The sequence below is a fragment of the Drosophila innubila genome, assembly GCF_004354385.1.
Source record: "Drosophila innubila isolate TH190305 chromosome 3R unlocalized genomic scaffold, UK_Dinn_1.0 2_E_3R, whole genome shotgun sequence".
NCBI lineage: Eukaryota > Metazoa > Arthropoda > Insecta > Diptera > Drosophilidae > Drosophila > Drosophila innubila.
In genome coordinates this window covers 11,556,010-11,577,928 of record NW_022995380.1, presented here as the reverse complement: position 1 = coordinate 11,577,928, position 21,919 = coordinate 11,556,010, and the positions used below count along the sequence as shown (strand labels likewise).

General features: G+C 40.3%; 10 protein-coding genes across 12 annotated transcripts; 6 read left to right on the top strand and 4 right to left on the bottom strand.

The window, feature by feature from the left end:
* The first annotated feature begins 90 nt into the window (after window positions 1-90).
* On the top strand, window positions 91-1,702 carry LOC117791140 (mitochondrial pyruvate carrier 2). Its single transcript, XM_034630808.1, has 3 exons — window positions 91-350; window positions 412-452; window positions 1,146-1,702. Exons 1-3 carry the CDS (start codon window positions 182-184, stop codon window positions 1,404-1,406), a joined length of 471 nt encoding a protein of 156 aa, XP_034486699.1. The 5' UTR covers window positions 91-181; the 3' UTR covers window positions 1,407-1,702.
* A 494-nt stretch (window positions 1,703-2,196) lies between these two features.
* Window positions 2,197-4,346, top strand: LOC117791378 (vacuolar protein sorting-associated protein 45). Its single transcript, XM_034631110.1, has 3 exons — window positions 2,197-2,386; window positions 2,463-2,661; window positions 2,725-4,346. Exons 1-3 carry the CDS (start codon window positions 2,294-2,296, stop codon window positions 4,155-4,157), a joined length of 1,725 nt encoding a protein of 574 aa, XP_034487001.1. The 5' UTR covers window positions 2,197-2,293; the 3' UTR covers window positions 4,158-4,346.
* A 337-nt stretch (window positions 4,347-4,683) lies between these two features.
* LOC117791377 (dynein regulatory complex protein 11) lies at window positions 4,684-8,374 on the top strand. Its single transcript, XM_034631109.1, has 5 exons — window positions 4,684-4,935; window positions 5,713-6,710; window positions 6,992-7,900; window positions 7,955-8,125; window positions 8,184-8,374. The coding sequence occupies exons 1-5, from the start codon at window positions 4,684-4,686 to the stop codon at window positions 8,356-8,358; spliced, it is 2,505 nt and encodes an 834-aa protein (XP_034487000.1). The 3' UTR covers window positions 8,359-8,374.
* Window positions 8,351-9,441, bottom strand: LOC117791379 (U6 snRNA phosphodiesterase). The gene is made up of 4 exons (XM_034631111.1): window positions 9,252-9,441; window positions 8,851-9,198; window positions 8,763-8,784; window positions 8,351-8,704 (listed from the first exon to the last, which is right to left on the bottom strand). The coding sequence occupies exons 1-4, from the start codon at window positions 9,335-9,337 to the stop codon at window positions 8,390-8,392; spliced, it is 771 nt and encodes a 256-aa protein (XP_034487002.1). The 5' UTR covers window positions 9,338-9,441; the 3' UTR covers window positions 8,351-8,389.
* A 399-nt stretch (window positions 9,442-9,840) lies between these two features.
* Window positions 9,841-11,566, top strand: LOC117791230 (metaxin-1 homolog). Its single transcript, XM_034630928.1, has 5 exons — window positions 9,841-10,046; window positions 10,145-10,291; window positions 10,410-10,688; window positions 10,746-11,141; window positions 11,215-11,566. Exons 1-5 carry the CDS (start codon window positions 9,966-9,968, stop codon window positions 11,284-11,286), a joined length of 975 nt encoding a protein of 324 aa, XP_034486819.1. The 5' UTR covers window positions 9,841-9,965; the 3' UTR covers window positions 11,287-11,566.
* A 7-nt stretch (window positions 11,567-11,573) lies between these two features.
* On the bottom strand, window positions 11,574-13,529 carry LOC117791229 (methyl-CpG-binding domain protein 3). Of its 2 annotated transcripts, XM_034630926.1 has the most exons (3): window positions 13,312-13,529; window positions 12,633-13,040; window positions 11,574-12,242 (listed from the first exon to the last, which is right to left on the bottom strand). In XM_034630926.1, the coding sequence occupies exons 1-3, from the start codon at window positions 13,434-13,436 to the stop codon at window positions 11,759-11,761; spliced, it is 1,017 nt and encodes a 338-aa protein (XP_034486817.1). In that variant the 5' UTR covers window positions 13,437-13,529; the 3' UTR covers window positions 11,574-11,758. The 2 variants fall into 2 exon arrangements, with proteins under 2 accessions (XP_034486817.1, XP_034486818.1); XM_034630927.1 differs by lacking the exon at window positions 12,633-13,040 and having other exon boundaries at window positions 13,312-13,521.
* A 249-nt stretch (window positions 13,530-13,778) lies between these two features.
* On the top strand, window positions 13,779-16,076 carry LOC117790244 (AP-1 complex subunit mu-1). Of its 2 annotated transcripts, none has more exons than XM_034629603.1 (3): window positions 13,779-13,863; window positions 14,006-14,914; window positions 14,990-16,076. In XM_034629603.1, the coding sequence occupies exons 2-3, from the start codon at window positions 14,093-14,095 to the stop codon at window positions 15,446-15,448; spliced, it is 1,281 nt and encodes a 426-aa protein (XP_034485494.1). In that variant the 5' UTR covers window positions 13,779-13,863; window positions 14,006-14,092; the 3' UTR covers window positions 15,449-16,076. The 2 variants fall into 2 exon arrangements, with proteins under 2 accessions (XP_034485494.1, XP_034485495.1); XM_034629604.1 differs by lacking the exon at window positions 13,779-13,863 and adding an exon at window positions 13,876-13,944.
* On the bottom strand, window positions 15,936-17,918 carry LOC117790243 (2-oxoisovalerate dehydrogenase subunit alpha, mitochondrial). Its single transcript, XM_034629602.1, has 4 exons — window positions 17,736-17,918; window positions 17,112-17,664; window positions 16,870-17,035; window positions 15,936-16,813 (listed from the first exon to the last, which is right to left on the bottom strand). Exons 1-4 carry the CDS (start codon window positions 17,802-17,804, stop codon window positions 16,264-16,266), a joined length of 1,338 nt encoding a protein of 445 aa, XP_034485493.1. The 5' UTR covers window positions 17,805-17,918; the 3' UTR covers window positions 15,936-16,263.
* Window positions 17,919-18,312: 394 nt separating this feature from the next.
* LOC117791291 (probable tRNA (uracil-O(2)-)-methyltransferase) lies at window positions 18,313-20,029 on the top strand. Its single transcript, XM_034631001.1, has 2 exons — window positions 18,313-18,583; window positions 18,637-20,029. The coding sequence occupies exons 1-2, from the start codon at window positions 18,313-18,315 to the stop codon at window positions 19,959-19,961; spliced, it is 1,596 nt and encodes a 531-aa protein (XP_034486892.1). The 3' UTR covers window positions 19,962-20,029.
* Window positions 20,030-20,173: 144 nt separating this feature from the next.
* Window positions 20,174-21,645, bottom strand: LOC117791292 (RNA-binding protein with serine-rich domain 1-B). Its single transcript, XM_034631002.1, has 3 exons — window positions 21,482-21,645; window positions 21,264-21,422; window positions 20,174-21,189 (listed from the first exon to the last, which is right to left on the bottom strand). Coding segments are annotated over exons 1-3 (1,131 nt in total). The 5' UTR covers window positions 21,484-21,645; the 3' UTR covers window positions 20,174-20,219.
* Window positions 21,646-21,919: the final 274 nt, after the last annotated feature.

The window sequence follows — 21,919 nt, the reverse complement described above, 5'->3', positions numbered from 1 at the left end:
GGCGACGCCAACGCCAACAATAATGAACTCAATGCTATTGCTATTCACACTCATATTCGCCGTCGAAAACAGTTTATTCACTTCTGTGAACAGTACGGGTGAAACTGTCTGTTCATTCGCAGCACGCGCAGCTGAGTGAATTATTTTTTTATTAAATATTCCGAATATTTCGCACAACAAAATGTCAACAACCGTTCAGACGCCACCACCATCTGTTCCACCACCACCGCCGCCATCAGCTGGAGCTTCCGCTGGAAAGGGCATCCATTCAAAGGTGTACAATGGTATAATTGGCGTCTGCGACAAATTTGTGCCAGCAAAGATGCGACCACTGTGGATGCATGCTGCAGGTTGGCAAAATTCAAAAATAAACGCGCTTTGTTATTTTTATTAATTAAACTTATGCTTCAGGTCCAAAGACGATTTTCTTCTGGGCTCCAATATTTAAATGGGTAAGTGTCAGACAGACAGATAGACAGACAGCCCATTACATAATCTCGACAGCATGACCTTCGCTAATTTTCATTATCTCTCTGTCTGCTGTTGCTGATATAAAGCAACTCAAATGGCAATAATAATGAAATCTGTGCGAGAGTGCCGCCGTGTGATTTAAGTAGTATACTTATTGCCTTTTATTATTATTTGTTTATAACTTGTTGGTGCTGTTTTGGCAGCTGATTATAAAAAACGTACATATATGTGATAATTGCGCATTTGTATTTGTCGGCGTTTGATAGTCTGCGTGTGTATCTGTGTGGCTTTGATTTGATTTTACACGCGTCAGAATTATCATTAACATACTTGTATGTTGTCGGCAAAATCTCGGCTGATAATGAGAATTGCAGGGACTAGAAATAATGATAAGGAATAAACATACAAGAATAAGAAAAACCAAATTATTGCGGAAAAAAATTCTCACTCCTCACCTCTCACTCCATAAATTGAAAGTGATTTTGAGTTTGATAAATTAATATAAAAATCATAAGTTATGATCATTTTTTGTACCCAAATATAACGATTAAAGTACGAATTTTACAAAATAACTCAAAATTAATCATTGTCATTGATAAACCTTTTCTAAAAATCATCAAATTATCATTACTATGTAATTTTTATGATATAACTTATTTTTTGTATATTTGTAGGGCCTTGTTGTAGCTGGCTTGAGCGACCTGGCGCGTCCAGCTGACACGATTTCCGTATCGGCTTGCGGCGCATTGGCTGCCACTGGTATTATCTGGTCACGTTACTCGCTGGTCATTATACCGAAAAATTACAGTTTGTTTGCCGTCAATCTTTTTGTGGGATTGACACAAGTGGTGCAACTTGGACGTGCGTACAACTATCAATTGGAGAAGGAAAAGCTGCAAAAGGAACAGGAAGAAAAGCCGGCTGTGACTCAATGAAACAATGCATATTGCATACTGATAGATCGATTTGGACACGCACATAACGTAACAGACGCATATCAACCCATTGCGTTTTATATTAAGTTGTGTTTCTAGTTGAAACAAATGACCACATATTTGTTTTTTTAATGGTGGTTTATTGTTGCCTTACGAACGTGATTCATATTCCTTAAGTTGTAAATGTTGGAGGCTTCGAGTATATTTTAATTACACGTAGCATTATTGAACTTTTGGTGATTATTGTCAGCAAATAAACAAATACATTTCTCAAGACTTGAAATTTAGTAAACAAGTACAAATAATCGTCATTCTTTTGATTTTCGAGCTCAGGCGCTCTTGCAGGCCGATAAGTATCGATAACATACGATTACATTCGATGGCGGGTAGAGTTGTTCATCGTAGTTCAATTGAAGGATTCAGTTCTGTAGATCAATTTTTGATGAACGATGGTGTCATGGTATTGATATGGGTTTTAAGGAAGTTTCTATTTGTTTATAACAAATTACTATATGAAACAGAATTTAATTGAGTCTTTAACTTTTATATCTGTTAGCAAACATTTTACATTTTATTTTTTCATAAAATTATGAATTTCATATTTATTTAATAAAAAATTTATTTTTATTTAATCCTAATTTTAATACATAATAATTTTAAAAAAATATTATCAGTGTGTCTGTAGTGAGATGTAATGGGATTCGAATCAATCAAGGATCTATTCACTGAACTAAATGAACCAGTCCGAGCCATGGTCCGAGAGATATGATACAACTCTAATGGGGGGTGGTAGCATTCAACACATCTCACTCAGTTAACAGCTGTTTGCGCTGATAAAAAATATTTTGCAAATAGAAAAAAATTACAATTAAAATCTAGCTATAATTATGAATCTAATAAGTGGTATTAAATTGTACATTGAAAAGATGTGCACTGAATCTGGACCAGGCATGAAAATCATATTGCTAGACAAGGAAACGGTATTAATTATAACTTAACTACGACATCCACATGAATGCGACAGACTAAACAACAATTTTGCAATTACATTTACAGACTAGTATAATATCTATGGCATTTAGTCAGTCGGATATGTTGCAACGGGAAGTCTACCTATTCGAACGCATCGATTCTGGACGTTCCAACGAGCGTCTAAAGTACCTTAAGTGCATTGTTTTTATACGCCCCACAAAGCAAAACATTCAACTGCTAGCCAATGAGCTTCGCAATCCCAAATATAGCGCCTATTTTATATGTAAGTATATTACAAAACACACAAAGATATGTATAAACTAATTCGTATGCGTATTTTATATAGATTTTAGTAATATTATACCACGTACGGACATTAAATACTTGGCGGAGTGCGATGAATCAGAGTCGGTGCGTGAGGTGAAGGAATTGTATGCAGACTATTTATGTGTCAATCCCAATCTATTTTCACTGAACATACCCAACTGCATGACGAATCTTAATTGGCTGCCGGATGCATTGACACACAGCATGCAGGGTATTACGGCCGTGCTATTATCACTAAAAATCAATCCAGTTATACGCTATCGGGCTGGCTCTCAGGTTGCTCAGCTCCTGGCCAAGTTAATCCATGATCAGACTACAAAGGAATCGACTCTGTTTGACTTTCGTGGGAATATTGATGGCGCTGCGCCGCCTTTACTGCTAATCCTGGACCGCAGAGATGACCCAGTGACCCCATTGCTGCATCAATGGTCGTATCAGGCCATGGTACATGAATTGCTGCAAATACGCAACAATCGCGTCGACTTGTCAGAGCGACCCAATGTGCCCAAGGAGTTCAAGGAGTTAGTTCTGTCTGGCGACCAGGACGAGTTCTATGGCAGCAACATGTATGCCAATTATGGTGAAATTGGTTCAACCATTAAACAACTGATGGAGGAGTTTCAACGAAAGGCCAACGATCATAAAAAGGTCGAGAGCATTGCTGACATGAAGAACTTTATTGAATCATATCCGCAGTTCAAGAAAATGTCTGGCACCGTACAGAAGCATTTATGCGTCATGGGTGAATTGTCCACCATTACGAATAAGCGTAATCTGTTCGAGGTATCCGAGTTGGAGCAGGAAATGGCCTGCAAGGCGGATCACACAACTCAGCTGCAACGCATTAAAAAACTAATTGCCGACGAGCGTGTTAGCATTGATGATGCCATCAAATTGGTGGCCTTGTATGCTCTACGGTATGAACGTCATGCCAACTGTGAGACTTCAGGTCTGCTGCAGGTGATCAAATCCCGGGGCGGAAATACACAGATTGTGCCCGCTTTAATCGAGTACGCTGGCATGCATATACGCCAAGGCGATCTATTTAACATGGTACGCATCACGGATGCCGTCAAATTGACACGTATTCTGATCAAAGGCCTCAAGGGCGTTGAGAACGTATTTACACAGCACACGCCTCTGCTAAAGGAAACACTCGAAGATGTGTTTAAAGGTCGCGATTTAGATCCACTATATCCGGCCATCAATTCGGAACTTGTGCCATTCCGACGACCACCTCAGGAAGTGGTTGTCTTCATCATTGGTGGCACCACCTACGAGGAAGCCTTGACTGTTCATCAGCTAAATAATGCTGGCTACAAAGTGATTTTGGGCGGCACAACCATACATAATTCCCAGAGCTTTATCAGCGAAGTGCTCTCGGCCACAAGCGGCACACAGTTTAAGCATACCAAATCCATGCTTAAGTATTGCTCCCCAGACAACCTCTAAGAGTCAGACACATTCCTAATAATCTGCTATTATTGCTATTGTTAACTATTTATGTACGTACATTTATGTGTAGTCTAATCCAAGTAATGTATTTATCTCTTCGCTTACCATTGTTATATCTAATATGTGTATCATCATTTACAAATACATGCATCAACTACTAAATAAAACATTTTGACAGAGAAGAAGATTGTTAATGCTCGATTCAATCATTCTTCCTTATATCTAATTTAAATAAAAAATTTATAAATGGGATACAGAATACAAGGGTGGTCTAATAAGTTAGTAAAAAAATTCTTTTTCAATTAAATTATATTTTTGGATAGTGATGCGTTTAAATAGAACTTCAAAATTCTATGACAGCACACAAAAACAAGTGAATCGGACGATAAACAAATGTTTGTTGCAAGCAATTAAAAAGTACTTGCATTACATAGAGTTACCTATAGCAGAACCATGACAACGGTTTTGCTGGACACCAAACTCAATGACTCAAATAACAAGCATTGTGAAAATAGCGTCTGTCATGTCAAGTGCATATTTCAACGAGATTTGGCATCAATCGCAGCATGAATGCGAACAGTTGGCCATCATCGACTATGAGAGACAGCATCAGAATGTGGACACGACTGTGGCAGCCATCAGTGGTGTTGTTAGTGCCGTTTCGAGCTCTGTGGCTGCCGCTGCCGAGAATAAGGCATTGCTTCAATCTAGTCTCTATGAGTTTTATCTACGCTATATATGCCTGAGCAATCGTCTGGAGGATGTCTACGATAATGCAAGTATCAATGACAAACATTAATTTATATTATATGTATAGTCACGCTAAATAGTGTTGTCAATTTTCAATTAAAAAATATCAATTATTTTATATATTTATATATTCTATAACCTTACCTTACCTACCTTGATTTGTTACAAGTTGGAAATTACAACCAGGGAATCAAAGCGAAACAAATATAGGTACGGTTCCGGTACGTCCCAAAATAACTATTTCGGTAAAAGGTTCTATTTCGGTTGTTTTCTTTCGGTTCCGGTATCGTACCGGTACGTAACGGTACAACAAATCCATTTTGAAACATTTTAAAATGTTAAGATGTCGTTTTATAATGAATATGACATCAAATTAATAGCTAGATTTGAAGCAGAAAAATTTTTTAAGCGATTTTACAAATATTTAAATGCAGAATGAATTAAGAGGCCAAATTATGATCAACCTGACATTCCACTTGAAAATCGGTTCAGTTTTGATCAAGCTATGGCAAGTTTCGGTTAACGGTTGCGGAATCGGTTCCGGTGTTATTCCCTGATTACAACCATCAAATTATTTAATTATCTAGTTCCTCACTATGGATATTGGATTTATTTTTATTTTTACAATGCTTAAAACATGATATTTGTGTAATTATTTATTTTGAAACCGTACAATAATAGTCTGGTTTTCTTGTATTAAATTTTGTATATTAAATAAGAAGATACAATTGAACTTACATCGGGTTGGGTCTCTTAAAAAATATTCCTTACTTATATTATCTATCTTACTACACTTACACAGATGATCCAACCACAAAAACGGGAATTGGTGCGCAAGTTGTTGGACGCTTGCCTGGGACGTGTGGTGGAGCTTAAGCACGATCTGGTCAACATTGATCTAATGGAGTTTAGCTACAATGACGATGTCGTGGAGCGTTTGCGTCTCACACCAATGGAGACGGAGCTACGTATTCCACGGTACTTTTTGCGTGAACGTGAGCAGGAGTTGGACTTCCGTAAGCGTACCATGAATGAGATCTTGATCAAATTGGGCTGGCTGGAGGAACACGAGCTTGAGGAGCCTCTAACTGAAATGGAAGCAATTCGACTGCTTCAGATGCACGAGCGTGCCCGCCAAGGTCGCCTCCGGGCGCACTTTATGAAAGAGATACGCAAGGAGAAGGGCAAATCAGAGGAGCGCAGTGAGAAAGAGCGTACAGATTCCGGACTCATGGCAGCCATGAAAATTCAGAAAATGTGGAGAGGCCACACAGCGCGTCGGATAACCAGACGCCGTAAGATGGATGAGATGATATTGATTGGAATGGTACCGCCACCTGCTGCGGTGATCAAAGAGCGCGCCGAGAAGCTGGAAAAGCACAACGAGAACGACGTCAGACGTCGTCATGTGGCCCAACAAACATATGCGGCACAATTCGAGGCAAGACAGGTGGCAATTCAGGAGGAGATCAGGCTAAAGCATGGACCCACTATGAAGGAGGATATTGCCGATGAGATACGTGCTTGGATCAAAGATTGCTATGACAAAACGGGCAAGCTACCCGATTTCCCATCTGAAGATCAGGGCGGTTCACTGCACATATTTAGTCGTCCGGGCACTGAGAGTGAGCACAGTCGCTCCTCGGCACGTTCCTCCAAGGAGTCTCGCAAAACAAAGGACAAATCCAAATCCCCGGCACGTAGCGGTGATCTTAATGTAAATGAAAACCAGGAGGACGATGTCAATTTTCAACCGGCTCAATCTGTTTGTCTACCCGACATTCGGGCGGAAATTGAATTGTAAGTTGGTAGAAATATTTAAACATATTTTCTTATTTTATTAAAGTTACTTATGGCACCACTTAGATCAAGTCAAGATCCGTCGGGTTTAACTATTTTTAAAAAAAGACTATATATGTATATGCTAACTTCTCTTTTGATAACTTAATAGACCATTTGTATTTTTTAAGTACAGCGTCAAAAGTTTAGCAAATCGAATGATTAGGAGTCCCAAAAATATATATATTTAATTAGCTTAGGGTATTAACATATAGAAGTCTTTATCTGAATATTAATTTTAGCTTTAACGATACTTGGCGCGATAAGGACGAAACGGGTATACTTAGCCAGGCTGCATACGAGGACATGATCTATGCTGAAAAGTATCAAGAAGTGGAGCTGGAATTTCGACGCGCTGTGGACGATGTGATGCGCCAGGAGCTTGAGCTCCTTCAAACAATGGTTGGCAAGAAGGTCAAAAAGAGCAATAAGAAGACACGTCGATCCGGAAAGAAAAGTAAAAAGAAGAAGGAAAAGGACCTAACGCCAGATCGTAGTACAGAGTCGCTCTATGAGGAATTGGTCACAAATGGTATTATTCGCAAATATCCTGAGCTTAAATTGAAACAGTTTCTGGGGGACAAAGCCTTAACAGCTCGCAACGGAACTAATCCTTCACCAGGTGACATTCGTCAGATACTCACCGAGTACTGCATTCTTCCACTTGGTTCAGAAGCCATACACAGCTGTACTCCTCTGATAAGATCTGTTCTGCTGGCTGGTCCACGGGGATCCGGTAAAAAGGCATTGCTCCATGCAATTTGTACGGAAGTTGGTGCCGTTTTATTTGACTTAACACCTGCCAATATTGTGGGCAAATATCCGGGGAAATCTGGTCTCATTATGCTCATACACTTGGTGCTAAAGGTATCGAGGCTACTGCAACCGGCGGTTATTTATATGGGAGATGCAGAGCGTCCATTCATGAAGAAAATACCCAAGACGGATCGCACGGATCCCAAACGTTTAAAGAAAGATTTGCCTAAAATGATTAAGAATATTGCACCAGAAGATCGTGTCATTTTTGTTGGCACCTCCAATTTACCATGGGAGGCAGATCAGAAACTTTTGCAATCGGTCTACAATCGTTTCATTTATATTCCACGTCCGGATTACGGCGCCATGTCGCATGCTTGGAAAACTCTGTTGCAGTGAGTATTTTGTGAAGGATTGCCAGTTCTTATTTTTAATCTACGCATTTACAGTGAGTACTCTGGAGGCATCTCCAACTTGGACACCAGTGCCATGGCCAAAATATCCGATGGTTATACCATAGGCGCTATTGATGCTTGTCTCCGGGAAGTTATGACCTGCAAACGTAAATTACAATTGCGTTCCCAGCCGCTAACAAATGCGGAGCTTATAAATGTTCTATGGTGAGTATATTGGGTGCACCTGATGCAACTATACTCTTAGTAACTCCATTCTATGCAGTACTCGTGATCCTGTCTATCGAGAAGAAGAGGAAGCTTTTGAATCATGGTGGTCAAAGACTCCGCTCGGCCGTCGGCGGCAACGTTTTCTGGAACTGGAAGAGGAACGTCTCCTTGAAGAACAGGCACAGCAGGCCAAGCAAGGAAATGGCAACAAAAAGAAAGGAATGAATTGATCCAAATACTCGTACTTCAATGTTCACATTACTATTTCAGCTTATAAATAAAATCCTTATTGCCGCATTTGCAATGCACTTCATTGACGGGCAGTTTAAGCGTGTCGTGATCCTCCAGCAGCTGCTGTAGCTCCTTTAATTTGTTGGTCAGCAATTCCTGATAATCTCCCACGCACCACAGCAAGCTGACATGAAATGACGGCTTCTCGTAGAATTGTGGCAAGCGATAGTCACGCATTACCAAATCCACAGGTCGCAAAAGAACCGACATTTTGGCCGTAAAAGCAGCATCCAACTGAACAGCTAGAAAGGTGCGTGTCCTCTCCTCATTTGTATAGACTTGGAGCTAAGTTGGATAGAATCAAATCAATACATATGCAGCAAATGTGTCTTGAGGAACATACCATATGCAGTGTACTGTTGAATCTATCAAACGTTAACATAAATATGTATATTAATAGTTAATTTTGATTGAGATTATCTTGCACTTACCCGGTGCAACTTTGGAGCGCCTGTTGCAGCGATCTTGTAAACTCATCAATTTGGTGATATTGTAAGACTACAGTTTTGCTTAAACTTAAATGCAAGGATTCATTGGCCTGCAGTTGAACGTGTGGCTCTAGTTTTTCTATAACCTCTGATTGAAAGTCCTCCAGCTGCTCGACAGAGGCGAATGCAGGCACATAAACAAAGGTTGCCCAATTTCCTCGCTCGTGCTTAAAGCTTCTTATACGACCACCATGCAAAGCAGAGTTATCTGTGTCATCCTCCTCCTCGTCTTGCGTTTCTTGTCTTGGTATCTTGGTGCCCAGCAAAGAAACTGCTGTGGGTAATGCCGGTCTATCCCGTTTTAAATTTAAGAATTATGTTAGATTTACAACATTTTACATTACCTCTTGAGAATAGTCGGCGCTGGACCTATTTCCTCAGTCTCCTCGTTTTCTGAGCTTGAGCTACTACCGTAATCCACAAGTGCCATCGTGAGTATCTATTCATTCATTAATATTTATTATAGGAAAGTAAATTCACTATGCGGGAAACGAAATGCACAAGCAATAACAAATACATATATCAGACCATATGCTTGCGCGGGAGTTAAAGTACTTGTTAAATAATAAATACTGAATACAGTGTGGCGTGCGGCCACACTGTCAAAAGTAAATTTTTGATAATTTAAATTTCTAATGCAAAATCTTTGCAATAAATTAATAATTTGATGAAAATTTAAAATTCGAAATTACATATAATTAAAGAAAACATTTTAATGAAGGCTTGAAGCTCGTCCCCCAAGGGCAGAGAAGTTACAAATTTAATGTTAAAAATGTTAAAAAAAAAAAATGCTATATATTTTTTAAGTTACCATTTTTGGCATTGTACGCAAAATGATACAGGGTGGCAACATTTGGCCCAAAACAGTGTTTCCACAGCAGTGTTGACAAGTTTTAGGGGAAACAATAACACTGGCAATGAGTGTCAATCTGAAATCTCTCTCAGAATCGTCCGGCACATTTTGGCACAACAATTTATTTTTTTGAATATTACATACAATGCAAGTGCATTTGCTTTGCTGAATTAACGAAGAAAGTACAAACAGCAAATTAAACAAAATGCAATTGGGGTCAAAGTTACATGTGTACAAGGGGGAGTGGGGACTGCCAACAATTGATTTCGAATGTATGCGTGTCTTGGTAAGTTTAGTTGCATCATAATCAGCTAGCTACTCCTCCTATCAGTCGTATCAATAATTATTAATCAAAGTGTTGTCATTTGGCGAAATTGTCAACAGTGTTTGCTACGCTTCACCCGCTGCCCTGTGGACATTGAAACAAATACAAATCCATTACGGTCGGGTGCCGGAAAGTTGCCCTATCTACAGATTGGCAACGACAAATTCACTGGCTATAAGGAGATCAAACGCGTGCTGGATCTTGAGGTGAGTGATCCAATGAAACAAAACAGACGGGGTGAATAAACCTCTTGGCTATTTATAGAATATTTGAATGCTGAATTTCTGCATTGTTCCACTTGAATAAAAGCTGTTTATCTTTTAGGGTTATCCGGTGGATGCGCATTTAACATCGAAACAAAAGCACCTGTCCACCACATACTCCAATTGGGCATTCACACAACTGCATGCCTACTATCATTACTTCCTTTATGGAGAGCCAAACAACTATGATACAACCACACGTGGTTTGTACGCCAAGCGTACACCATTTCCATTCAACTTCTACTATCCATCCACGTATCAGCGTGAAGCCTGCGACGTTGTCCAAGTTCTGGGCGGTTTCGATATAAACGATAAGATGGAGAAGCACGAAAGTGACTATGTAAGCAATCAGTGGTATTGGGTAATTTTGTAACTAATTTGTGAAATTTCTTTATAGCTGGTCACTAATGCCAAAATGGCCGTGAACTTGTTATCACGTAAACTGGGACGCAAGGTCTGGTTCTTTGGTGACATCTACAGTGAACTGGATGCAATTGTCTACAGTTACCTGGCCATAATCTTTAAAATATCACTGCCCAATAATCCCTTGCAAAATCACATAAAAGGATGTCAAAATCTCGTGAATTTCATTAGTCGCATTACGAGAGATGTATTCCGAAATGAATGCTATAGTTCGATAAAGCTAACAAAATCCTCTGGTCACGCGGACAACACCTTGACGCCGTCCGAACGCAAGTTTATGGAAACTGAAATGAATACAAAGATTGTGGCAGGAGTTGGAGCAGTTTTGGCAATGGGCGTGTTTGCTGCTTGGCGTGGAATTTACACACAAGTAAGCTTAACTAAATTAAGAACAATATTTTAAAGATTCATGCTTTATCATGATTTATTTTTGTGATTTTCAGTTAACACGCTCGTCAACGGATTATGATGGCATTGACTATGAGGACGATGAGATGGATGAGGGTTTGGAATAGTTGCAGAACTGTAAATTGTTAGATTTAATAGTCTATGTATTTTTAAACACATTCAAAAAAGAAACATACTAAGAAATGTCCAAAAGCAATGCAGTCACATAAATGTATATACATTTTGAAGAGATATATATATACACATAAAAATTGATAATATGCATAACTGTCATTTGTTTTTAAACTATAAACTATATGTGAAATTTATTGTTAGAAAGAAACAGCAACCAAAGCAAAATAAAAATGTGCAACTGACGCTGCTATCGTTATTTGTAATTAACTCAAATTTCAAGTTGGTTTGACTATTAATATTTATTAAAAAACTAGACTTATTGTTAAAATTTTCACATATACTTGAAGAGGAAACGGAAATCGAGCAATAGGGTTACCTCATAGTTTGGAAGTGAATATAATAATAGTACAATTATAAAATATGTTAGCCATAATGGAATTTCTAATTGAATATCATCAGTGGTATTCATGTCTTGAGGGCATCCTGTAGCTTTCGTCGCGCCAAACCCACACGATCCTCTTGCTTGCGTATGTCGTCCTCTGAGATGATAACCGCATGCATTAGCGGCTGTTCGGGATTCATGAATGCCATTGCATTCTTCGTTAGCTCAGCCTTTGTGGAACTTTGGCCGTGCACGCCAGCATTGAGCATATGCAGTGCCGTAGCTACCGATTGCAGTACAGTCTGTTCGTTAACATTGGGACCGACAGTTCGAATTGTTTTTGGCAGTGATATTTCGTCCAGTTCCTCACCATTATCATGGCAGGCACGTAAACGCTCCAATCGCTTCTCCCAGAACAGTTGTTTGGGCTTCTCCTGTCCCCCATGCTTGGCATCGTGCTTCACCTTGTTGGGCTCGTGATTTCGGACTACTGTTACCGGCTGCTTGAATATGGAGGCAGTCTGTCGTATCGGTGGCACCAAGGAGACATCTGTGCGCAGAGCACGGCTGTTAAAACAAATATATAAATTGCATATGATATAAAGTCGAGATGAAAATAACTGGGTAACTTTCAATAAATTCACTTGATCATGCACATGTCTAAGGGAACGTCTGTAAATTTAGACAATGTATACTTTTTACTAAAAATATATTATTATTTTTTTATCCTAGACGTATGCATCTCAAATACCTCAAAAACAAGCGAAGAATTATGAAAAAGCATGCAATTGTTATAAAAGTTAACACAGAGTTCAGGCAACTAAATACAGTTTAACCAATTTTTGTTAATTTTGTAGTAGTTACAGTATGTTTGGTTAAAAATATATATATACATAGGTAGGCAGACAGGTGCATGCAAAGAGCTCGGGGAGCCAAGAATATTCGACTTGGCTCTACCTGAATTCAAATTGTTGTTGCTGTTGTTGTTGCCGCTGATTAGCTGCCGTCATTGCAGATGTTGCCATAGTTGTTGTTGTTACTGGTGAGCCTGATGATGGCGATGATGATGATGATATCGACGTCACAATGCCCACACTGCCGCTGTTGCTGTTATTGTTTGAGCTTTGAGATTGGGCTCTGCTAAATTTACGTTTTAGGGCATTGGCAGCACTGTTTCCACCTGCGACAGCGTTGCTTATAATCGTTCCCGCTGCATTGCATCGATACAGTGATATGGATGGCGAGGGCATTTGTCGATGCAGTTGCATTTTGCCGGTTTGAAAATCAAAGTTGCTAATGTCAAACATCTCGGCGCCCAATTGACGTGCTAATTGCGGTTTACTTTCAATTCTTTTGCCTGTGGGGCTGTACACATCCAATTGGGTTGGGGCAAGAATTGTGGATGTAGGTGTGTGTGCGTGTGTGCATGTGTGTGTGTGTGTGTGGTTGTTGTTCGTGTGTGGTAGATGTAATAACAAAAGAGTAGTGAGAGTGATTAAAACAAATTCCTTATCGCACGTGCGGTCGTAGTGTGTTTGTGTGTGGGTGTATTTTACAGTTTACGTTAGTTTCCAGGCGCCACCTTCACCGTGTACCTGTTTGTTAAAACTTCAGCCCAATAATATGGTTGGTTTACCTGTAGTAGAAAACATCAACGCCCGAATTGCAGCCCGATTTTCTGTGTACTTCTTCGCGTTGCCAACCTTTAGGTAGTGCGTTGCAGTCAACGCGTTTACGTTCAATACTAATACTCGGATTCATTTGCAAATATCTAACAATTTGCACTTTTGTTTATTTCTTTTTTAATGGATTTATATTAAAGACGTTGCCAGTTAATTTTTTTTACACGCAAAAATCGCTAAGCCCGATGTGACAGCCTTAAACCGCTGAAAAAAATTACCGATAGTTTGAACATCTGGCAGCATTTTCTTAGTGATTCATGAGCGAACTGTTCAAGAGCTCCATTATCGATGGTGACATTCGAGGATGTTGAAACTTTTGTCCTATGCCGGTCATACAAATTAGATTTGAACAATTGCTTAACTAGGCAATAATATTTTAATTATTCACACAATTTTAAATATAAATTAAATTTAATCATGATTGTAGTACATTATCGATAGAGCAGTCGAAAGCGCAATCGATAGATTAGCAGCTCTAGCGTTAAGAAGAAGCACCAGTCGACGACGTAAGTAATTTTCGTGTGACTAAACTATAAATTCCACTTGCGTGGTAAATCGTCAAAAGAAAAGATAATTACAATAATAATGTAATATACAAGTGTTGCCAGTCCATTCGACGTGTTTCAAAACTTATCTGCAATTTCACAGGCTCGGCAACGCACCAGCTTAATATTCATATTTTGGGAAACAAAAGAACAAGTGGCAGCTGGAAGCTTTTAAGCCAATAAACGAAAAATGTCTTCATCAGCCATATTTGTGCTGGACGTGAAGGGCAAGGTGTTGATATCCCGTAATTATCGCGGCGACAACATTGACATGGCCGTGATCGATAAATTCATGCCGCTGCTCATGGAACGCGAAGAGGAGGGTCTGGTCACGCCCATTCTGCAGACGTCTGAGACGACATTCGCCTACATAAAGACGAACAATCTGTACATTGTGTCCACAACACCACGCAACAAGAATGTGAACATTGCGTTGGTCTTTGTATTTCTGCACAAAATCGCACAGGTGTTTGTCGAGTACTTCAAAGAGCTGGAGGAGGAATCCATACGGGACAATTTCGTTATAATATACGAATTGCTTGATGAATTGATTGACTTTGGTTATCCACAAACGACGGACTCGAAAATACTGCAGGAATACATAACGCAGGAGGGTCACAAACTTGAGCTGCAACCTCGCATACCAGTCGCCGTAACAAATGCCGTCTCCTGGCGTTCCGAGGGCATCAAGTATCGCAAAAATGAGGTGTTCCTAGATGTCATTGAATCGGTCAATCTGTTAGCAAATGCCAATGGAAATGTCCTGCGCAGCGAAATTGTTGGCGCCATCAAAATGCGGGTTTATTTGTCCGGGATGCCGGAACTGCGGTTGGGATTAAATGATAAGGTACTCTTTGAGAGCACTGGACGTGGCAAATCCAAGTCCGTTGAGCTGGAGGATGTCAAGTTTCATCAGTGTGTACGTCTGTCACGTTTCGAAAACGATCGCACAATTTCGTTTATACCACCGGATGGAGAATTTGAATTAATGTCGTACCGCCTCAACACGCATGTAAGTTAATCATTTATGAAAGTAAATAAAAATCTTTAGCAATTAATTAATGTTTTTGATTTTTTTTCTTGACAGGTGAAGCCTTTAATCTGGATTGAATCAGTCATCGAGCGACATGCACACTCGCGTGTGGAATACATGATTAAGGCAAAATCTCAATTTAAGCGCAGATCAACGGCCAATAATGTGGAAATTGTAATACCAGTGCCGGCGGATGCAGACTCGCCGAAGTTTAAGACAACCATTGGCAGTTGCAAGTATGCACCGGAACAGAATGCCATCATCTGGACGATCAAATCGTTTCCTGGTGGCAAAGAGTATCTAATGCGCGCACACTTTGGCCTGCCCAGCGTTGAGAACGAGGACAATGCTGAGGGTAAGCCGCCAATACAGGTGCGCTTTGAGATACCCTATTTTACAACATCGGGCATACAAGTGCGATATCTGAAGATCATTGAGAAGAGTGGCTATCAGGCACTGCCCTGGGTGCGCTATATCACACAGAATGGCGACTATCAACTGCGTACCAATTGAGCCGCTCCCACATACACACACATTCCAGCCAAGCTTATGCAAAGATCCCTTTTGTTTCGTCTATAATGTTAGATAGCTTCACCTTCACAGTGCGTGCCCGAATTATGTGCGTTAAGTCTAAATGAAAAGTATATTAAAAAGTATTCCTGCAAACGCGTAGATTTTCAGCTGCTTAGTAAATTGAATTTTATGAATATATACATTTAAATGATTACTTTGCATATGGCTAATTAATACGGCACAAAGTATCCAGCCATATTTCAGCCACAATAAATTATATGCTGAGTCTTTTGATAAGTGATGTAAAAATTTAAATATACAAGTTAAATAATGGTTTTAATGAATTGATTTTTGTATTACATCACTAACTAGAATTGTTAATAAGTGAAATTCAGTTTACTCGTTTGTAGGAATACCCCTTATTATAAATATGTATTGTTTTTCTGCGTATTGTATTTGTATGTAAATCAAACTAATAAATTTTAACTCATTTTCCAAACCATATGTATTTTAAGTCAGTTTCACATAAGTAAAATGCTTGAGTAAATATTATACATTTTCACATATTTCAAACTATTCAGCGGGGCTGCTAAAACACCAAAAATGTATATTAAAATGGTCACTAAATAAAACAAGTATTTAACTTGAATTAACAGGTTGTCTAAGTATTTAACAACAATGATAAATTGCTTTGTTTTGGGTTAGACCCAATAACGAACAAAAAAGAATATATTGCTTAAGCTTAATAAATGCACTTTTGATAGAGTCTCTCCGGTTAAATGTTGTAGAATCGTTTGCAGTTGCTTAATTTACGTCTATTGCTTGAAGTTTTTCAGCGGATAGAATTCCTTATGCGCTTCGATGTGCTGCTCCAGCTCTCGCTGCTGCTCCTGGAGGTGTTCGGGAATTGTATCGTAGACACCCTCAAACATTTCGCGATAATTCGGCTTGAGCTTCTTCTCTGAAACGGCAATTTGCTTGAGCACCTGCTTCCGCACGCTGCTAACAAATTCGGTTTCTTGCTGCTCATTAAACCAGCCCTTGTGAACCATGTAACTCTTGAGCTTGGATATAGGATGCTCCAAGGTGTTCCACACTTCGATTTCATCTGCTGAACGATAGGCGGTACTGTCATCTGAGGTAGAATGATGTCCCACACGATAAGCGAGCGCCTCAAACACAATGGGTTTGTTTTCCCGCAGCACATATTCTCGTGCCTTCTTCATGGCATTGTACACGGCAAAGACATCCGTGCCATCGACACGGATTGTGGCAATACCATAGCCCATAGGACCACGTCCAGCAATGCCATCGCCTCTATATTGCTCATTGGAAGGTGTGGATATGGCAAAGCCATTGTTGCGGCTAAAAAACATAGGTGATAAGTATGAACTTTTTACATTGAGTAAATCAATAATTACCAGAACAATATAACTGGACACTCGAGTGTGGCAGCAAAGTTGAATGCAGCGTGTGTGTCGCCTTCGGAGGCGGCGCCTTCGCCAAAGTAACAAACAACACAGGCATCGTTGTCCGGACGACGTTTCAAGGCGTAGGCGGCACCCACAGCCTGTGGTATTTGTGTAGCTGAACAAAAAAGGTGAATATATAAAGGGTCAGCATTGATCTTGATTGGCACATGCAAAGGCATAAATATGCTTACACAACGGACTGGAGATGGTAACAAAGTTAAGCTCCTTGGAGCCATAATGCACAGGCATTTGTTTTCCACGTCCAAGGTCGTCCACATTGCCATAGCATTGATCAATGAACTGATCGATTCGGAATCCACGCCACACAAGAACACCTGCCTCACGGTACTGGCCATATATAATGTCACGCATTTCCAATGCAGCAGCACTACCAATATGCGAAGCCTCCTCACCAAAGTTGGTCATGTAGAAAGAGATTCGACCCTGTCGCTGGGACTCGTATAAGATTTTGTCCATTGTGGACAGCAGCAACATGTCGTGGAACATTTTCTCGACCACCTCCTTGCTAAGCTGTGGATCCTCATTGTCATTGAGTATATAGCCATCACGATCCATTACCCGATAAATGGGTATGGGCGCATAATCCTCGGGCATCGTTAGCTTTAGATCGTTCACAAATGGAGCATCACGAGCACCTGGAAACGTGGCACGATTCTCCGCTGACCTTCCACTGGAACTGGAACTGTAGCCTTTGTGTGCACTCACTGCGCCAAGCTGATCAATCTAAAAACAACAAAAACAACAACAATTACAAACACTTGACAGTATGCGGATTTTTTATTTAAATACAATACCATTTTGGCATTATTCTTGACCGCGCCAACGGCACTCAACAGTTTAACGGATTTTCGCAGGAATGACATGCTTACGAATGAATAAAATAAGACAATTTGCAATAAGAACAATTGCAAGAAAAGTTATTATTTGTTCCAATGCGAGATCTGCGTGTTCTGTTGCTGCCTTGTAGTTCAATCAGCTGCGTTACGCAACAAGTTTGCGGCCAAGGCAGGTATGCTGTTCATAACCTTTGCTTGATAAGAGAAAGAGATCACAAAAGTCTAAACAATTGGCATATTATTTTTTATTTTAATATATAAAAAATTATTAATAAAGTATATATTTTTATTTAATTTTATTTTTTGTTTTGTAAATTACAAGCACAAAAACTGTTACATTTTATGTATTCAGTATTATCTGCTCTGTCTGTTAAGAAATATAAATTACTTAAAATGTTTAATATTTTACCAACACTTATTAACTTGTTTTGTGCAATAATTTTGGCCCTGACTGTATTTTGCTTACTTCATTTTGGCTTGCTGTCTTTATTTCTGAGCAGCATACTATTAATTAAGTGTTGGTAAACATTGCAAAATGGCAGCTGAACACATTGACGACAAACAATTCTGGTTGGCCATTACAATATTAATAAAAAACTATCACGCTTTGAATAAAAAGATATTCGAGGTGATTATTACAGAAGTGCAGAAACAGCAACATGGACAACTGTATGATTCCGACGAAGATGAACTGGAGCAGCAGCTACAGGCAAATGCATCTGAGAGGACATGTGAAGGCTTTAAGATTTACTTCAAGATGTTGACCAAAAAGCTGGAGACAAACATTTTGGCCAATGGAACATTGAGTGAGGCAATGTTAATGTTAAGTAATTCATGACTTTACAAAACATAATTACAGATTTCGGCAAGCAAAGTTATGAATGCCATTTTGTAGGCGAAGAATCTTTTGATGATTTTTCCGTGCATTTAAATGCAGGACAGTTCAGAGTGGAGTCAAAATCAAATTCCCGGTTTGCAGAGTTTGTTTTAAGGCCAAGGCTTTGCAATTGGTCACAAAGCAAACGGGAAGAAGGAGCTCAGAAATCGTTACGTTTGGTGGATGTCGAAAAGTATAATGATCTTTACAAGCAGCTTAAACTGAAGCATTCCGAGAGTCTACTAAAGCTTTGGGAAACAGCAAAGGAAAGCACAGATCCATTAAAGTTCATATACGAAGATTTGGCCATTGCTGCTTACCTGATAACGTTGTGGACCTCCACACAAACGGAACCAAATGCATTTGCTGATTTGGGATGCGGCAATGGCCTCCTGGTGCATGTGCTCAATGCGGAGGGACACAAAGGCTATGGCTATGATGTACGGAAGCGAAAACTTTGGTCCCTTTACTCGGAGCAGACAAGTTGCAACCTCGTTGAGCGAACTGTGGAACCAAACAGTTTTCGTTTCGAATTTGAAGGTATTGACTGGATCATAGGCAATCATTCCGATGAACTATCACCCTGGTTGCCGGTACTCGCAGCGCGTCTGAAAACAAACTTCTTCCTGCTTCCTTGCTGTCCATTTGAGCTGTCTGGTGCCAAGTTTCAACGTCGTAACACTTCCATAAGTGCTTATCAAGATTTTGTTCTCTATGCTAGGCAAATATCGGATCGATGTGGATTTGAAACACAACAAGATCGCTTAAAGATCCCAAGCACGAAGCGCATAGCTCTGATTGGTCTAAAAGGGTCGGCTAAAAGTACTGCGAACTTGGAAGATTTTGTACAAAACGAGCTTCAAAAGTACCAAACAGGAGATACAAACGCTGCGATAAAATTGCGTGAGAAAACTGAAACCGTCAGAAATTGCACACAGGTCGAAAAGAGCATTCTGGATTCTCTGGTATTGAAAATCTTTCATATGCTGCTGGACAATACAGAGAGAACAAATGATACTTCTTGGATGGCAGGACGACAGCTGAAAATGCGCGAAATTGTACAGTCCCTGACCAAAGAGGAGTTGAGCGGCATCAAGTCAGAGTGCGGTGGAATCAAGACCTTACTGAGGAATAAACATGAGGTATTTAAGTTTTGCGGCAATGATCTAATTGGCATCCGTAGGCCTGAAGGAATTCCTGCGATACGCTCCAAGTCACATACCATTAAGAAACGTTCATGCTTCTTTAAACTACATCATCCCCAGGGATGCCCCTTAGAGGAAAGTGACTGCTCATTTATACACTAGTTTTCGTAGTTAAATATTTATAATTTGCATGTTGTCATTACAATAATAAAATCATGTCAAAGAACAAATTTTAAACATAACTACCACATAAAGGATTAAGACCCTAGATGGGTCAGTGGGATAGTTACAATTTTAGTTATATTTCGTTTCTACTTTTTAAATATTATTCGGGTTAATAATTAATTTGAATTGAAGTGCATTGTTTGTTATTGTTTTTTGCTTTTACCAATATGAATGAATCATTATTGTTAGTTTTCTTTAACGGGAGCTGTCCGAACTGTTGCTGCGACGTCGGCGTCTTATTGGCGAGCGTGAGCGTCGTCGTGGAGATCGACGTCCTCGCGGTGGAGAGTTCCGGCGACCACCACCTCCGCCACCACCGCGATTGTTGAACCGATTAAATTGCGGCGGGGAACGCCAGCGTCCACCTTGTGGACGGCGCATCTGTGGCGATGGTCGTCTCATTGGCGGTCGCTGTTTAGCGACAACAACTGGCGATACTGTAATTTCCTGTCCATCAATTTGACCTCCGTCCATGTGCTTCATAGCTGACTCGCAATCCTCGTGCGTTGCGTACTCAACATAGGCCATACCGCGTCCAAAATTTGGATGGAAGCGATCCGTTGGAAACTCCACATTCTTCACAGTGCCAAAACTGCTAAATATCTCCAGCACATGATCCTTGTTAACGTTGCGAGTCAGTCGGCCCACGTGAATACGCACCGGCTTCGGTGTGGGCGACCGAGTACGGGTACGACTGCGGGAACGCGAGCGTTCACGTCTCTTTGGCGGTGGTGTACGTTCGACTGTGCCACGGCCGGCACCGCCACGACGACGCGGAGAACGGGACCGGCTAGTGGAGCGGGAACGATCACGCTTCACATTATTTACTTCGCCTGCAGCGCCTGCCCGATCGTTGGAGGTTCGACGTGCACGATCTCTGGATCGGGTGCGGCTGCGTTGCACGCGATCGCGCTCACGTTCCGTACGTTCCGGATCCTTGCGAGCCTTGCTATTGGCGCGTGGTGATTTGGTAGCTCTGCGCGGCGAGCGAGAATTGTCTTTTCCAGCTGCACCACCACCAGCACCACCTCTACGTCGGTTCTTCTCACTGCGATCGGTATCACTCGATGATGAGGACGACGAGCTGGATGAATCGCTGGAGCTGCTTGAGCTGGATCGCGAGTCTGAGCCGGAACTACTGCGTGATGACGAGCTACCCGATGAACTGCGGAGAGGGGTGAGTAAACGTTTGCTTTATAAGAAAAATATATACCGCGTCTAAAAGAGACCATTTTATACCTTCTGCTAGAGTCACTGCTAGAAGAGGCGGAACCTCTACGTTTGCGTTCCCGCTCTCTGCGAGATGAATTAGATGTAGCTGCTTTTGCGTCCTTTTCTTTTACATCTTTCTCTTTATTTTCCTTTTCGCCCTCAGCGGTGGGAGACCGGGCACGCGCCCTAATGAAAAAAAAATGTCGGTCATAGTATACTGATGCTAAAAGCTTATTGAAACTTACATTTTGCTATTACACTTTAACTGGATATGCTGTCCAGTGATAAGTTGTCAAATTGTTAACGAATTTGCCGCAGAGAACAAATATTTTAAAACACGAAAAACCAAGTCGAATATTCAATGGCGTTTTTGCAGCGATGTGTTTATGCCGACCCAATATCGATATGTTATATCGTATGTCAATTTATATTCAGGATTGTATTGTCGAATTTCATTCGATATTTTTCTGCGTGAATCCCTGATATTCTATATATCGATAGTGCCATCTGTTACCTTGCAGAAATTGGCGCGCAATTTTAATATATGGCAAATATATGCTTAAATATCGCTGATAAAAAGTCTATGTTTTTTACATTTACATCTATGTCAATTACATTTTCCAGCAGGCCGCGTGATTCTCTGCATAAAAAATATAAAGTCCATAAAAAATAATCTAACAAAA